Raw genomic sequence first — 16,834 nt, forward strand, 5'->3', positions numbered from 1 at the left:
CCTTCGGCGCGCTTCGGCGCCCTTCGGCGTTCGGGGTGTTGTTTTTTATTCAGTGGGGACTGAACGGCGGCAGATGTTGCCGACGAGATGGCGCCGCGTGTCGAAGAGGCTAACGCCAGGCTAACGCGGCCTAACGAGGCGACGATGACCGTTCCCGCTCGTTTCGGGGGCCTCCCTCCACTCGGCGGCGTAGCGTAGCGTAGCGGCGCCCTGACGCACAGTGGGCCAGAAGACCGGTGGAGGCGGCCAAAACTGTCGCTAAACAGGCCTCGAACCGAACGTGTGACCCTACCAATGGATTCCTCGTTCGGAGCGCAATCCATTGGTGGGATCACACGCGCGGTTCGAGTCCCATTAAGCGACTCTGGAGCTCAAAACGCGCCTAGAATTTTGGCCGCCTCCGCCAGTCTTCTGGCCCACTGTGTGACGCCAGCCGATATCCCCCGCAGTGCGCGTGAGGGGTAAAACGGGGCCAGCCTGGGATTGGCAGCGAAACAAAAAAACGGGAGGGTTGGATTGGTAATTTGCGTCCCCGGCAGCAGTAGTTCCTGCTTGGCGCTCGCGATGAAGTGTTGTGATGGGTTACTCGCACGTGGGCCGAGAGAGGGGCGGGAGGGGGGGGAGGGGGGTCTGAATGCGACCGGTGAGAAGGGCCAGCGCTAGAGAATGGAGATTCAGGGGGGGGTGACACCGGGGGTGACTGAGTGGGAGGGGGTGGGGTTCCGGTGGGTGGGGGAGGCGCTCGGCGCTGGCAGAGTTATGTCCTGAGGTGCAACGGACGGGTGGGTGGGAGTGGGGGGTGGGGCGCGGCAAAACAAGCCTTTGGCCGAGCTAGGGTGTCCACGCGTTCCAAGTGGCGCCGAGGTAATTCGCGCGCGACAACTCGAATCGCAAAGTTGGCAACCCTACAGTGGGGAGTCAAAAAGGGACACCGTGAGCGGGGAAAGTGGAGCTGGATTGGGTTGAATAGTGCTGCGGGAGCCAGAGAGAGAGAGAGAGAGAGAGAGAGAGAGAGAGAGAGAGAGAGAGAGAGAGAGAGAGAGAGGGCAATGTGGGTCAAGTGAGCTCGCGCAACCAGCGAAGCCCGTCGTCTAGCGTCGTCCCTCTCGAGTTTCTTTTTCGCTGTTTTGATTCTTTTTCTTTTCCTTTTGAGCTCGGACAACAGAGGTTAAGACGCCTGTCATTAGAAAGGCATCAATGACGTCATCAGCGTTCGACTGTGTGGCGCGGTGGCGAGCTCACGAAAAGAAGAAGGAGGAAATGGGAGGGAACTCTACGCCCTGCAATCACGGCCCATGCAATCGGAACGAACTTGAAAGAGAGAGGGAGGGAGGCAGAGGGAGAGAAGGGGGAGGCAGGGAGGGGAGTTTGGCCTGATCACATGGCCACATAATAGACCAGCAGATCGCAATATCCATTACTTTCACCAGTGCCTGGCGTTGTCATCTAGCGGCATTACTCTACTTATCACCCTACGGAGCCGGGGTTCGACGGTTCGATTCCCCGCGCGGCGGACGGGATTTTTCGGTCCTGACGCCACCTGACCCCTCTGAAGCCGGAGGAAGGCGCGATCCTGCTCCTCCACTTGACCCCCCGGGTCCTGCATGATGACTCAGCTGCACGAGAGGGTGCTGGGGCACTGCTGGGCGGTGCAGGGGCTCGAAAATGCCAATAAGAGAGGCATAAGTGTGCCGCTCTCCCGCAGTCCGTTGGCCGCTGCAGACTCATTGCTCTGTCTCTCTCGCACTCATGAGTCGTCTCGTATGGGTACGAAAGAGGCAGACCGACGAGAACGACTCTCGTCCACAGTCCCTCGCCCCGCTGCGGCACCCAGCCCTTGCAGTGTCATCGCAGTTCTCACCTCCAGACACCCCTTCCAGCCCCCGCTCTCGACGACTCGAAGGCCTCCAGCTCAGCCGCTTTCCGGAGGTCAGAACCTGCGGCTGTCTCTTGAACGTCACCCGGGGCGTTGGCTACCCCCTCCCCCTCCCCATCGCCAGCAGTGATCATCGAAAACCCCGTTCGAGGCTCTTGACACGCGGCACTTGAAATGTTGCTGCACCTTGCAGTTAGCCTCCTTGAAACCTCTTCAGCCCCGCCACGCCCCGCCACGCCCCACCACGCCCCGCCAGTGACCGCTGCGTCAGGGTGGAAGCCCTTCACGGGTTGACTAAAAGAGGCAGCGACCCGCCCCACCCCACCCCCCCCCACCCCACCCCGCCCCGCCTCGCCCCACCGCGCCCCGCTCTGCGTCAAGTCGTTCTCTGTTTGCTTTTCACATTCAGCGCCGCAAAGTTTGCCTTCCGGGATGAGTGAGTGGCAGGCGTGGCACGCAGATTAAGAAAATATTTATTTCCTTTTGGCAGTGTGTACCGGAGGCTGGGGGGACGGGGAGAGGGCGTCGGGGTCACTCCATCAGGCAACTGTAACTTAATTACCTCTTGGAAGGGGCGCGGCAAAGTCGCCCAGAAGTCGGCCACCGAGTCACACACCAACTCCCGCCATTCAAAACACGAAACCGAAAGCACGCCGCGCCCAAAACAGTGACGTCCTACAGCCATTTTGCTTCAAACATCCCCCCTCTTTTTTTTCGTCGGGGTGATTGCTTTCCAAAGTTACAAAGCCCCGCGGTATCGCCGTATCGGCACCGAGTTTTTCCAGTCCTGGACAGCAGCGCGTGGCTTTGGGGCTGTGTCGAACAGGGGGCAGGGCCCGGCAGGGCCCGGCAGGGGGCAGTGTCAAGCTGGGAGAAGCCGTACTGTGGCCGGCGGGGCGGGGCGGGGCGGGGCGGGGCGGGGCGGGGCGGGCGGGGCGACTACGTTGCCAGTAGGTCGCTAACGACTGCTCACCGCCAGCCCAGCTAGCTCTGCCCGCTCTGCTAGCCCTGCTTAGGGCAGTGTCGCTAACGCCTCGAAATCTGCCGTGACGCGAGTTGGACCAAGAGTCGGACAGTGGCACTCGCCGGGAGTCGAACCCGAGTGAGGGCGCTTTCGAAGCGAGTTCGTAACCGCCTGAGCCACCGCGACTTCACAAATAAACAATGAGATTCAATCCAGCGCGGCCGGCCACGGAGTGTCGTCAAGTCGGTGTCTTCGAGCGGGGCGTCTTTGGGGGGGGGGCGTGACCTAGGTCACGATCAGCCCGGGCAGCCGCCCCCTCCCCCAGCTCGCACCCCAGGGAGGCACGGCCAGCGAACCAGGGAGGCGAAACTGACTCGTCTGACTGCGGACGTGCCCCCCCCTCCCCCTCACAGTACAGATTGCCAAAGAGAGGGTGGGGGGGAGTCGTTGTGTTCTGCCATCGTCGAGGCGAGCTTACCTGGACTAGTTTGCCAGCTGAGGCCACCGATGAACATTTTCCTGTAACAAGCGGAAAAGAAACGTTTTGAACATTTTACGTGAAAGTAGGGTTCAAGTATTGGCCCCAGGAACGCCGAAGGATACCCAAGCTGATTGTCGGTCGGAACTTGATGATCCGGAGCTGAAAATTGTTTATTCAAAATAATGACAATCAATGCAAACTGCAAACTCTACATCAACATAGTCTTAATCAAAATCGATCCGTCCCTCAGCGATTCATGAGTGCTTTCCATCCAGGGCTCGTTCCACGCGCATCGCGCTTTCATCGCACCTGCGACCAATCACGCGATGCAGCCGTACAGTAATGCTGTTTAGTTACTGTACGACCGGCGGTGGCGCGCCACGCCGCCATGGTGGCTGATTTGTGTGTACACACCTAGCGAGTGCACAGCTGCTACAATGACACGGTGAGCCGCTCTCTCTCTCTCGTCACTCGTACCCAGCACCACTACCTCTGGGAGCGACGAGCTTTACTTACTTGCCGTGCCGGGTACACACAAAAAATTTGCAAAACGAAAAGAAACTACTTTTTCGTTTTGGAAAAAGGCGAAATTGAAATGCGTTGGAACGTTTGCGTTTCACTCGGAGGAACGAGATTATTTTGTCGTCAAGATTCGAGACTGACTGACAGTCGCTTTTCTTTGCCGGGCGCGAAGAAAATCGTGGGAAAAGCGACGTGGAAAATGGGAGAAAATGAATGGGAAGGGAGAGGGCACGGCACGGCCCCACGGCGAGCGGGTATCGCCAGGTCAATGAGCTCTCACTGCGCTGTGCGTTATCCCATCGGCAGATAAGTGAACCGCCTATCACGCCAGATTATGAAAGTCACGCACTGATTGCTGCAACCTGATTCAACACCCTTCTCCACACAATCTCTCCTTCCTCTAGACCCAATTTAGTGCATGGGAAAAAGTCAAAAGTTTGTGTTCCTTTTTGTCTTTTGCTGTTGTTTTGCTTTCTTTTCTTTGAGGGAAGACAGCCCGAGCGCAGCGGCAAACATGAACACACAGACAAGTAGCCTGCTAGTCAAATTTGAAGACAGATGGGACAATGCGAACACAATGGGAGCGCTCTCGTCCGAGCCTCTGTCATTCCTAGCATCCCCCCCTCCCCCGCGTATCCCCCTGGGAATCAGCCTTCTGCTAGAGGCGCTAACCCATCACCCCCTCCCAGCCTCCCACAGGAACTGGCAACGCCCTCCCTCCAGGCCTGCAGGCCCTGCAGTCTGCAGGCCTCCAGGCCGCGACACAGACTGCAGCAGACTTGCATCGTTCGTCTGTCCAGCCCCCCGTATCTCTGCCTGCACACGAAACCAACCCCGCAGCATGCAGAAAGGCAAAACATAGGCTGGAAACTTGCACGGACATTTTAGAGAAGAGCTTCTGTTCTTTTGAACCGCTAACCAGAGGGTTGAGCTGGGACAAAAGTGTCTGTTTAGGCCCTTTAAAATGTAGAAGATTTCATGCTTTTTACAGGATTTCATCCCTTACAGCCTTCAGAGATAGATTACACAACATGAGATCACACTTACTCGTCACACCAGACCTGTGTCTTGTGCTTAATTTCAGCACATTTTCTGAATGTATTTGTTCACCCTTCACCGGCGCCTGTCTTCCCGTCCGCCTGTCTGTCTGCCTGTCTGCTTGTCTGTCTATCTGCCTGTCTGCTTGTCCCAGGCAGTGAGTGCCAAATGAATGACACGACGCTGAAAGGATCAGGCTGCTGACAGTGAGGGCCGAGCCGCGACAAAGCGTCCTCTTCCACGAAAAAGCCACTCTCTTCGCGTGGCCGTTTAAGCTTGCGTCGTTGCGGACACCCCCGACGCACAGTGGGCTAGTTTTCCGACACAAGGCGGTGGGAAGTGTTTCGAGGTTCGAGGGAAATCCGTTCGACTCGAGCCCCTTTCCCAGGACATGCTCGGGCTCGAAACGTGTCGCAAGTTGTCCGACTGGAACAAGCACCACTCTGCGGCGTCCGGCCGGCCCCACGGGAGGGAGAGGGACTCAATAAAGAGGGAATCTACGACGGCGGCATCGTGAATCGACCCTCGTGTTTGTGCTGGCCGAGGGCTAAACAAACTGCAGTGCAAGGCAGTGCAGTGCCCCAAGCGGCACGCAGTCACCAATAAAATCGCACTTCCCTTGATAGCCCTCCGCGTAACAACAAAGAAACAATTTAAAAAATTTCGTGCTTTTTTGTTGTTTTTTTTTAAGTCTGGGAAGCGCGGCGTCCCGCACGCACCACGCCGTCCGGGCAACACAAACCAAATTAAAAAGCCAGCGGGCCGGAATGGCACAGAAATTACGGAAAATGTCGTAAATTGCAGACGGCACACAGAGCCGGAGGGGGGGGGGCGGAAGGAGTGGGGGTGGAGCCGGCAGCGCCACCCGGGCCACGACCCCCGACAGTGTCGTGAGCATCGTTTGGCGGTGTAGTCTGACGGCGGGAAGGTGCCGGGAACACCTCGAGAATGTGGGATTGGAAAAGTTGGGATTGGACTAAACGCCTCGTGACGCCGAGCCGCACAGTGGGCCAGAAGACCGGTGGAGGCGCCCACGCACACGGGTACATATCTCGGGTCGGAACGGAACCCAGCGGCTGCCTGAACTCAGCCCGAAAGACGACTTTGTCACACTTGTTAGCGTTTTGACCAACTTTGCGGCAACGCTGCTCCCAAACTAAGTCGGAAAAACGCTCTGCGTGAAAAGCGCCATCTAAGGGGAGGTTCAAAGACCACCCACCCGTTGAGGGAGTACGATTTCTCGCCTCGGGTTGGACGCAGTGGCTGCCTGAACCCAGCCCAAAGTCGGTCCAAAACACGATTTTCAGGCATCCGTCGGCTCCCCGCCGAAAGCGAAAGCAATCTCAGCGCTTAGGCTGCACGTACCGGACGGGCTGCAGACCCATCCGGAAGAGTGTCGCTCTGTCTCCGTCGCACTCCAGGGCGGCCCGGAGGGGTGCGAGAGGGACAGAGCGACGGCATCCGGAATCGCTCAGTTCGCCCAGCCAGGCCCAGACGGGCCCGGCGAGGACGAGACAAGCAAACTTTGGCCAAGAATAAGGCTCCATGCCACGCGCGGAGCGGCCTCGCCAATACGAGAAGACTCATAGTTCCGACGGCTGCCGCCCCTCCCCGCTCCACCAACCAAGGATTAAGTTGCGTCTCACGACCACCAATTCATTCGTTTATCCGGGTTTTCTCGCGTCGTTTTGCTTTCGCTCTGCCTCCACACATGCGTCGTTCGTCCACGCCCGCGTGGGTAGGCAACGCGGCTACACTGGGCCCTTCGGGTTGCCTACCCTCGCATTACCATTACCATTAAGGGCTGGACCACGATCGTATGCCGTTTCGGGCCCGACACAGGCTCGCCTGCACTGCAAAACGAGACGCGACCGTCCTTGCTAGGGGCCGTGCCCGCCTGGCGGGGCCCGGAGTGGAAGTTGCTTCTCGGAGTTCCGCGGGCCGGCCACACTACACCACGCCGGCGCGGGGCGAAATGAACAGATAGGGGAAAACATTTCCCGCGCGGAGAAAGGCTCAGCCAGAAGATAACCGGCCGAGCCGGCTCTATCTCTTTCTCTCTCGTGGAGCGAGCCCTGATGGTGCGAGAGAGACCATCAGCGCCACCCCCACTTCGAAAAGTGAGCCGCGCTGCTTCATAGAAAGCGTCTCGCGGTGGTGCCTACCCGGCGGGCCTAGGCCTGGGAGATGCAGGTCCTGATAGGCACCACGCCTCATTAGGCAAGCCGAGAAAAAGACGAGGGAAGACCGGAAAGGAAAACAGATAAAGACACACTAGAAACGGGAAGCGACACGCGATTTTCAGGAGCGGTGATGATCGGCCGCCGCCGGGACGAAGCGGCAGCACATCTTCCGTGTGCATGCCCTGCCCTGCCCGGCCCTGCCCTGCCCGGCGGGCGGCCGGCAGCGCCAAGCCAGCGCGGCCCTCGGACGAGCCGCCGCGCTCTGTCTCTCTCGCACCCCCTCGGGACGCCCCGTGAGTGCGAGAGAGACAGCACGACTCTGCGGACGCGGCCCGCTGCCTGCGCAGATCCAATCGTCCGGAACAGGGCCTGCCTCTTCCCCCCCCCTCCCCCGCCACGCACCACTACCTCCCCCTCCACGGCTAAGCCGACGCTAGCCGACGCGCGGGACACACGTGGGGCCAAAATTAACTGGATCATTTTTCCATATTTTCCCGCTCGACGCTGCCGACGCGGCGCCGCCCGGCCGGCGGCACGACGGCGAGGTGCACGAGCACGCCGAGGTGCGCTCCTGCCGCGCTCTGCGCGCGCGGAAATATTATAAATAATTCACAGCGTGCCGCCGTCCGGGGTGCCAACTGCAATGTGGTTCATTTGCCTCGGCGGCAGGGCCGGGGCCGGGCCGTGGCGAGCCGCGCTGGACGCGGAGGACACGTTGGAAACGCGCTCACGCCCCGCCGCGACTCCGCCGTCCCGTCGCGCGCCGGCCGGCAGGGGCTGCGCGTGGGTGCGACAAGGACGACACGACACCGCGAGGACCCTCATTGTGCAAGTGTGGCGTAAAGCACCGGCATACCGACCCGGCTCGGCTCGGCTCGGCTCGGCTCGGCTCGGCTCGGCCCGGCTCGGCGTTCGCACCGCAGGCACGTGGCCTCGCATGTCGCGCACCTAGGGCGCTTCCTTCGGGTTCCTCCGCACAGTGTCGCTGCAGCACTCTGGGTGTCCCGGCCGCCGTCCCGGCCCCAGTCAAGCGAGATGAAGCCCGCTGTTGCGGCCGCCGGCCTGCCTGCAGTCCGCTTCAACTCGCCGTCGCGTACTCGTCCCGACACCGAGGGCGCCGTGAGGGGCAAGCCTCCCCCCGTCCCCTTCTCCTAAATCCAGGGGGGGTGAAATTCGGACGGGGAAGGGAGTGACCTGGACCTGTTTGCGCCCTGCAAACAGGGATATGAAGCGGGCCTCCCTCGCGCGTTTTTCTCGTGTACTCTTCTTATTACATTCACACACTCCCACTCGTCCGCACGGACACACACAGACACACAGACACGCAGAGGTGAGGGTGTGTGTCGCGGCAGGAGAAAAGATTTACTGCAGCGCATCCCATATTTACGACATGTTTCTCAGCTCCACATTCGCATTGCTCCGCGATGCCCCGCGCGGCCACGCGGCCACTGGGCCCTTCCCTTCCCGACCACTCCGTCCGACCATGCCGTCGCGCCTGCTTACTCCGCGTTCAAACGCCGGGCGCGGCGCACAGTGGGCCAGAAGACCGGTGGTGGCGGACAAGACTCAAGACGCGTTTCGAGCTCCAGAGTCGCTAAAAAGGACTCGAACTGAACGTGTGACCCCACCAATGGATTGCTCTCCGAACGACGAATCCATTGGTGGGGCCACACGTTCAGTTTGAGCCCCTTTTTGCCGACTCTGGAGCTCAAAACGCGTCTAGAGTTTGGACCGCCTCCACCGGTCTTCTGGCCCACTGTGCGGCGGGGAATGCATGCCGAGCGTGACCCCGGGTCACGCAAGACTACCGCAAAGCGCGATAGATTATATTCGCCGAGTCCATCCGTCTATGTCGCCGTCGTCGCCCGTCAGGGCCGCTCTCAGAAACTTGTCGCGCTGCTTGGCGCCGCTTCCCTCTCCACGCCCCAAATTTCCCTATCTGCGCGCTGCGTCGCGCTGCGTCGCGCTGCGTCGCTGCGCACATGACTCCCCCTCCCCGAGGCCCTCCGCGCGGTGAATGGACCGCCCCCAGACAAAGCCTGCCACCCGAAAATCCAACACGCAGGTTTGCTTATTATTTCGTCCCCGCCGCAACGATCCCTCCGCCCCCGCCATCCTCGCAGTGTGCCAACCCATTCCCGCGGCTTTGTTTTGACGTCGCCGGGTGGCCGCGCCGTCCGAGACACTCCGGAAGAAAACAAAACAGCTGAGACCTGGAAGGTCACGTGCACACTGTAAACGGGGCTGTGGAGTGAAAGGGCTCCGTCTCGACATGATCTAATTGTCTGGACATGAGCGCTGGCTGCGCCTGACAAGCGGCTCCATCTCGACGCCACTTTGGCCCGGACAGATGGGCGCTCTGTCTCTCTCGCACACCCTCGTAAGGCCCCGCGCGTGCGAGAGAGACAGAGCGATGAAACGAATGAGTGTGCAGGCGCCGATCGGCGGTCGGTCACCGACTCCACCACAGCCTCCGCGCATGCTGCCGCCGCAAAGGCGATATCTCGATCCCGGGTTCGATTCCCAGCCGCGGCGGACGGTGTCCCGCCTTTCGCCGTGCCATCTGTGAGCCGAGCGCGCGAATAGCGGACTTTAAACGCCGAAATTAACGACAGAATTAAACTGCAGCGTGGAGGGGGAGAGGGGACAGGAAGAGGAAGGCGGACAGACAGACAGACGGACAGACGGACCAGTCCGGCCAGGACTGGCCTTACCGTACGCCGTCCGCCCGTCTTTTCGCGTTTTATTTCGGGAACCGCCGCCGGGCGGGGCGTGGCGGGGCGGGGCGTGGCGGCGCGGGGTGGGGCGGGGCGGGGCGTGAGGCACTGCAGGCCGCTGCAGGTGCAGACGAAATGCACCGCCGCGCTGGACCGCGCGACGCGGCAGCATACAGTATTACCCGAAATGCTTGGCGCCTCGCCGCGCTGCTGCCGCGCGTGCCTGTGTGTGTGACAGCCGCGAAGAATGTCTGTACACTCGCGAAGACGAGCGGCACGTGGGTTCGACTCCCGGCAGCGCCGCCAGCGCCGTGAAAGCCAAGCGACCGTAACGTACAAACACGACTCAAAAATTAGGCGGCGCCGGGGGCGACGCGGGCCGGCAAAGTTTTCGGGTAGTCAGAGAAGTCATTTTTTTCTGGCGGTGCCGGCGCGGACTGGGGCGCTGCCAAGTCCCCATTTGCGCGGCACTGCCGTGGCACTGCCGTGGCACTGCCGTGGCACTGCCGTGGCACTGCCGCGGCACTGCCGCGGCCCGGCGTTGTCGGGGAGCCCCTGACCCAGGATGCGAGACGACGGCGGCGTCTCGTCACCCACCGTCGCCCCGCCCCGCCTTTGGCCCCTCATCAGATCGGCGTCAGACGGTACGTCACGGGAACACGTGTCGGCCCCGCCCACCCGCGAATCGCCAAGCCCGCGCGCGCCAAGCGCACTGCGCCGCGCGGAAAACCGCGAACCAACGGACTCGCCGCCGCCGGGAGTCGAACCCGAGCCCGTCCAGCTCAGACAAAAGAAGCCCCTTGCCGGACAGTCGCTCTGCCTCTCTCGCACTCACGGGCCCACCCGACGTGCGGGGGTGCGAGACAGGCAGGGCGGAGAGGCACTGTGATGACAAAAGATGCAGACCAGGACTAGGACAATGGGGACACGCACATCTCGCTCGGCCGCGCTGCGCCGCGCTGCGCTGGCCATGCATGTGTTTCAATTGGTTAATGGCGGAGATCCCCCCCCCCCGTACTCCTGCAGGAGTGCATGGCAGTGCATGGCAGTGCATGGCGTGGTGGCGCCGGCGGAAGCCTTCATTTCAGACGCTGCGACTCGCTGCCTGGCCTGGTCTGCGTGACGGTCCACCGAAAAGTCTAGGGTTGCATGCCAGCGGGGCAGCCGGGCCGAACGGGCCGGCAGGCATAGGGGCAGTCTGTCTGTCTGTCTGTCTGTCTGTCTGTCTGTCTGTTTGTCTCCAGCATCAAAGTGATCAGGCAGGCACGGTCCGCAACACTGTCGAGAACATCGTTCATTTCTGCAGTGATTTCGATGTCAGTTTCAATAACGACACCTTCGTACACAACGTGCTTAGGATCAAAAGGAAGGTCGGACATCTACGGTGTATCGGGTTGAAAAGTTGAGACGTCCAATTTTTGAGCGGGTTGCTCTCACGCGACTCCTCTGGCCGCCCGGACCGCTCAGGCCCCCGGTTTTGTTGGAGCCGTGGACAGAAGCCTGGGAAGAAGGATTGAAAGGACCGCGCGTGCACGCGCATACAACAGGCGGGTCACTCCACTGCGCGCTGTCACCGAGGAGGATTCCCCACTCGGCATGCAGCGTCCGATACGCTGCAAACTTTGGCATTTACGGAAAATGAATGGGATTGTTCTCGCCTTTCAGTGCAGTGAACCGTTGTCCGCCAGAGTTAACGTGCATCATATAACGCGGCACGTCGTGTGCAGCGCCGCGGAAAGTCACTCAAGTGCAGCTGCCGCGGGGCTGCGACGTGCAGTTACGCCTGTCCGGGCACGGCTGTCCGGGCACGGCAGCGAGGCCCGCGCAGCTGCGCAGCACATGCACGCATTGAAAGCCACGGCCAGCCACGCACAGTGTGCCACGCAGTGTGCCACGCAGTGCACTTGTAAAGCACGGCACGTGACAGGTCAATGCGGCGAGAAGCGGAGAGAAGTGCAAATAGCCGAAGTCGCGCGCGATGCATTGTGGGAAGACACGTTTGGCCGCGACACGCGCAGGTCATCTCGGTGCACGACGTCAACCATCGCCGGGTCATTTTCATCACTCAAGCTGTTGTCATTTTATGAAAAGATGATTAACAAGGAGTTTTGTGATTGAAAGACAAGACCGTTTTCTTCTCAGTGCTGCCGCGTTTTGTCCGTGTGAGATGAGACCAGCGTCGTCCGTGTTACGACTGTGTACGCGCGTTTCTCATAAACGCTGGACGTAAACACATCGCAGGATAAAAGTAATGAGGGCCGACAAACCGTCAGACATTCGGGGGGACGGTCCTTTATTTCTGTCCCCGCTTCGGTCCTTCAGTCTGGCGAGAGTCGGAGCAGCGCGCGTCCTACGACGGCAGAGGTCCGTGTCGGGCCTCTCTTCGCGGCTCTTCGCGGCGCGGCCGAGAGAGGGCGCTGCATCGGCGCGCTGTCGCTTCTCTCGCGCTGCCAGCGCCGCTTGCTGTCTCGGCTGGAGTCCCGATCCCAGCCTCTCGTACCCCACACACCGGAGGATCCACACCGGTGAGAAGCCTTACGAGTGCCGAATGCACTCAATTTTTGCAGGGGAGAGTTGATGAGACTTCTCTCCCCTAATAGTCTGTAATCGTCAAACAACGTGCGATCCTCACTACTAACACGTCGGTGAGGGTGCGATTTAGCCTAGATCCGCGCGTAGTGCTGGCCTGCACACTCTCACACGCACTCACCCCTTTCCCTCCCTCTGTCACACACACGGACACACACACACAGGCCCAGTGGTAGCAGATGCCGCCGGTAAATCATCTTTGGCCTGATTCTCAAAGTCAACAAATCCCCACTTATTTTCACAATTCGGGTGACAGGCGCGATGTTTGCGTCCGACGCACCGCCGAGAGAGAGAGAAAAGGCTGTCATCCGCGCGTCGTCGGTCTGATAAAGAAGAAAGCTCGCGCGCGGCGCGGCAAAAACGAATGTTATCAACGTGTCCCTTTTTGTTTTTCCTTCCTCATCCGAGAGAGAGAGGGGGGGCGAGCGATACCTGGAGAGGAATTAAACGCATGTGCGGCAAAGCTCAAGTGCAGGGTCAACAGGTTGCCAGGGAGGGGCGACCAATCCCTGCGTGCGGCGCACCCCCCTCCCCCCACCCACCAATACTAGACACTTTATGACCCAGCGAATTAACACCTCCTTGACGCCAAGTCGACTGCAAGCGTAACGCTGTGAGGCCGAAGGGTCTGACGTGGCGTGGCGTAGGGAGGCCACCCGCAACGCACACGGACAGACAGACAGACAGACAGACAGACAGACAGCTGCACGCACACTAGAAGCGGCTATCGTTCTGTGTGTCGTGTCTACCTCGAGGAGAAATGGAAATTTCGCGCAGCAGGTTCATTTTTCGAGCCCCATCCTCGCCGCACGCGTCTGTGGGGTTGTGTGTGTGTGTGTCTTTTCTTCCGCCGCTCTTCACTCACACACACACACACACACGCGCGTGTACCGGGCTGTACGTGCCGCGCAACGGTGCCAATTGAAGCAGATAACCCCATTGGTATCAGCTCCAACACAAACAACCCCGCCACCCGCCGCCCTCTCTCTGCCTCTGTCTCTCACTGAGGCGCTCTCTGGCGCTCCCTGGCGGACGAGCGGGACGAGCGGGACGAGCGAACCGGAAGCGACGCGGCGTGCTGTACGCGCTACGCGGCGCTACGCGGCGCCACGCGGCGCCACGCCTCCTCGCCGAGACCCGTATCGCCGGATTGGCGGCGAGTGGCGGGGCGAGTGCGTCTCCTCCGTCTAGCTGCTCTAGAATGCGGTTTCTCAGCGATAGGCAGGCCGATGGTAATGGGCCGCGGGGGCCACATTACAGTGTAGTGTCGCCACTGTCGCCGCCCTGATTGGAGCATGGGCCATGCGATGCGGGCCGGCGGCACGCGGACCGCGTGGAGGACCGGCCGGCAGCGGCGTGGCCCACGTTGGAAACAAGCCGGGAGGCCTCTTCGCGCTGTCGGAGACGCTACCCTCAGGGTAAAATGGAGGCACAAAAACTGTGTGTGTACCATCAAGGGGTAACCAACGCGAGATAATCAGGGAAACAGTCAACATTATAACCGACATGCTTTTGGACTTTCAATCGCATTTTGAGCAACTTTGTGAGGCCATTGCTCCCAAACTAGCTGCGGTCAAAGCCTTCCCGAGGCGGGGCATGAAAGAGTAGGTTCTTCAGAACACTAGGGCGTCGAGGGAGGCCTTTGACCGCAGCTAGATTGGACGTAGTGGCCGCCCAAAGTCAGCAAAAACGGCTACTTTCGATGATTTATTTACTTTTTAACCATTTTTGCGAGGCCATTGCTCCCAAACTAGCTGCGGTCAAAGCCTTCCCGAGGCGGGGCATGAAAGAGTAAGGTCTTAAGAACACTAGGGCGTCGAGGGAGGCCTTTGACCGCATCTAGATTGGACGTAGTGGCCGCCCAAAGTCAGCAAAAACGGCTACTTTCGATGATTTATTTACTTTTTAACCATTTTTGCGAGGCCATTGCTCCCAAACTAGCTGCGGTCAAAGCCTTCCCGAGGCGGGGCATGAAAGAGTAGGGTCTTAAGAACACTAGGGCGTCGAGGGAGGCTTTTGACCGCATCTAGATTGAACTCATTGGCCGCCCAAAGTCGGTAATATTTGATTTTTTCACCTCAGCTTTCCGAGGCCGGTGCTCAAATAATTATCTCCAGTAATCTGTGATATATTATATAATACTCAAATCATCAAAAGTTATCACATGTCATCAATATATTCTCTGAAATTTCAATAATTTATTAATCAGCGTACATGAAAGTGTTGAGTCGGTTACCCCTCGGGTGTCAGCCTACCCGCAGACGCAAAGAAAGACTCTCTCTCCGATTTGTTGCTATCGCAACACGCAGGGGCAGGCCCGGCAGGCCTCGGTCCGTGCATTGCCGGCAATCCCAGTTTATCAGCGATGTACCGTACAACAACAAGGTTCTCGTGACGTAGCCGGTGATTTTCCGTGTCAATAGCGGAAATTGGACACCGTTGCGGGACCAATCGCATCACAGATAGGTTCCAATCAATTCGCGCCCTGTGTTATACGAGGCTCTGGACGACGTGTTTGAATTTTTGTTCCCCTCAACGTCCAATAATTGGAACGCGCTGCGGGCAGCGAGCACCGTGCCAGGCAGCCAGGCAGCCAGACAGCCAGGTCCCCAGGCCAGGTACCCAGGGAGGTACCCCCAGCAGAGCGGATCGAAGCTTCCGGCCGCTGCCACAGAACACCACACTGTACACCACGGCACCGGCCGCAGCGCCGCAGCGTCACCCGACTCCCGGCGATCGGTGCGGCTGCTGCAGACCGAGTCGTTCTCGTCGCTCTGTCTCTCTCGCACCTATGGGGACGCCCTAGGAGTGCGAGAGAGACAGAGCGACGGGAACGAGTCTCGGGGCGGCGGTCCGGGTACCCGGCACACTACTACACTGGTACAGGTAGGCTGGGAGCACGCTGGAAGCCCCTCATGGCTGGGAAGCGGCGCGGCGGCGCGTCGCTTAGCAACAGGACGCCCTTGCTGACTCAGCCCAGGCAGCCTCAGCTCCGCGCTCCGCTCGGCTCAGCAGCCGGCCGGCCGCACAGTGGGCCAGAAGACCGGTGCAGGCGGCCGAAACTCTAGGCGCGTTTTGGGCTGCAGAGTCGCTAAATGGGACTCGAACCGAACGTGTGACCCCACCAATGGATTGCTCTCCGAACGAGGAATCCATTGGTGGGGTCACACGTTCGGTTCGAGTCCCATTTAGCGACTCTGGAGCTCAAAACGCGTCTAGAGTTTTGTCCGCCTCCACTGGTCTTCTGGCCCACGGTGGGCCGGCCGAGGTGGTGAGCGACGCACATCAGTGCAATGGCGCGGTGATTTGGACGGGCTCCTCTGGGATGCAGCGCTAGATAGCGAACGATACATGCCAACGGCCTAGCGGGCGCTGGCCGCGCTAGCGGGCCCCGGAGGAGGGCGGGGAGGGGAGGGGTCGGGCGTTGCGGTGGTGTTCTTTTTGTCTCGCAAGAAAAACTCGAGACCAGGCAGCACCAGCCAGCACCAGCCAGCGCGCAGGCCTGGCGGCTGGGCCTGGGCCCCGGCGTGCTGAAGGACGACTGTGAAGCGTGAGGAGTGAGTGGGAAAGGGGAGGGGGAGGCGACGACGACGACCAGTGTCAGGTGACGGACAGCTAGGGGCAGGGCACTGTGACGCCAAGCCAAAGGCCCCGATTACCCCGCGCCCTGTTCCAGGTACTCAACCCTTCAATATCCACTGCAGAAGCATCCGAGACGGCTCGGATGAGAAATTGCCGTGCAACGACACTTTTGCGTGTTCCGCCGCGCGGGGTGACAGGCGGACAAAAATGGACGCGCTGCGTCGCTGCCTGTATGGAATGTGACACCACATAGTCTCACTAGTCACACCGTCACACGCCCCGACTCCCGGCGCGCCACTCGGACGGACGGACGGACGGACGGACGGACGGACAGACAGGCAGACAGACAGTGAACATGCATTCGTATAGCTCGCGCGGTGCCCCCGCGTGCCCCTTCGACGTGTCAGTCACTAATAACCGATGTAGCAGCACGTGTTTGTGACGTGCTGCGTACACACACACGCACAGAAAAACACACACCGTCACGTCGCGTTTGCGACGACGCGTCACACAGGGTCGTGTCACACAGCGCGCGCCACTTTTAGAACGCCGTTCATCTGGATATTTGTTCCATGATTTTGTCTCTGGACTTTGTTGTGTTGTTTGAGATGGCCTGTTTCGACACCTGATTCCGTTGGTGTCACCCCAGCCTCCATTACTGCGGGGCAGGACTTTAGCATGCCGGTCACGGAAGTGAAATGACCGCCGCTGGACAGAAACAGCCCCGCAGCCCGGAAGGGGTGGAGGACGCTGCAGCAGTCGCTCTGTCTCTCTCGCACCCGTGCGGGCCCTACGGAGCGCGCCGCGAGTGCGAGAGAGACAGAGCGACCGTCCGTCTGCAGCGAGACTTGGCGCGCCATGTGCATCAAATGTGTGCCAAAC

General features: G+C 60.1%; 1 protein-coding gene across 1 annotated transcript in view; it reads right to left on the minus strand.

Annotated features, from left to right (window-relative positions):
• Positions 1-16,834, minus strand: part of LOC117645294 (RNA-binding protein Musashi homolog Rbp6) — a 310,020-nt gene that overhangs the window by 274,025 nt on the left and 19,161 nt on the right. Inside the window, exon 2 of the mRNA XM_034385367.1 lies at positions 3,319-3,359. Coding sequence (XP_034241258.1) covers positions 3,319-3,359 — 41 coding nt within the window. The remainder of the gene's footprint in view (positions 1-3,318; positions 3,360-16,834) is intronic.

This window comes from Thrips palmi, unplaced genomic scaffold, assembly GCF_012932325.1.
Source record: "Thrips palmi isolate BJ-2018 unplaced genomic scaffold, TpBJ-2018v1 HiC_scaffold_18, whole genome shotgun sequence".
NCBI lineage: Eukaryota > Metazoa > Arthropoda > Insecta > Thysanoptera > Thripidae > Thrips > Thrips palmi.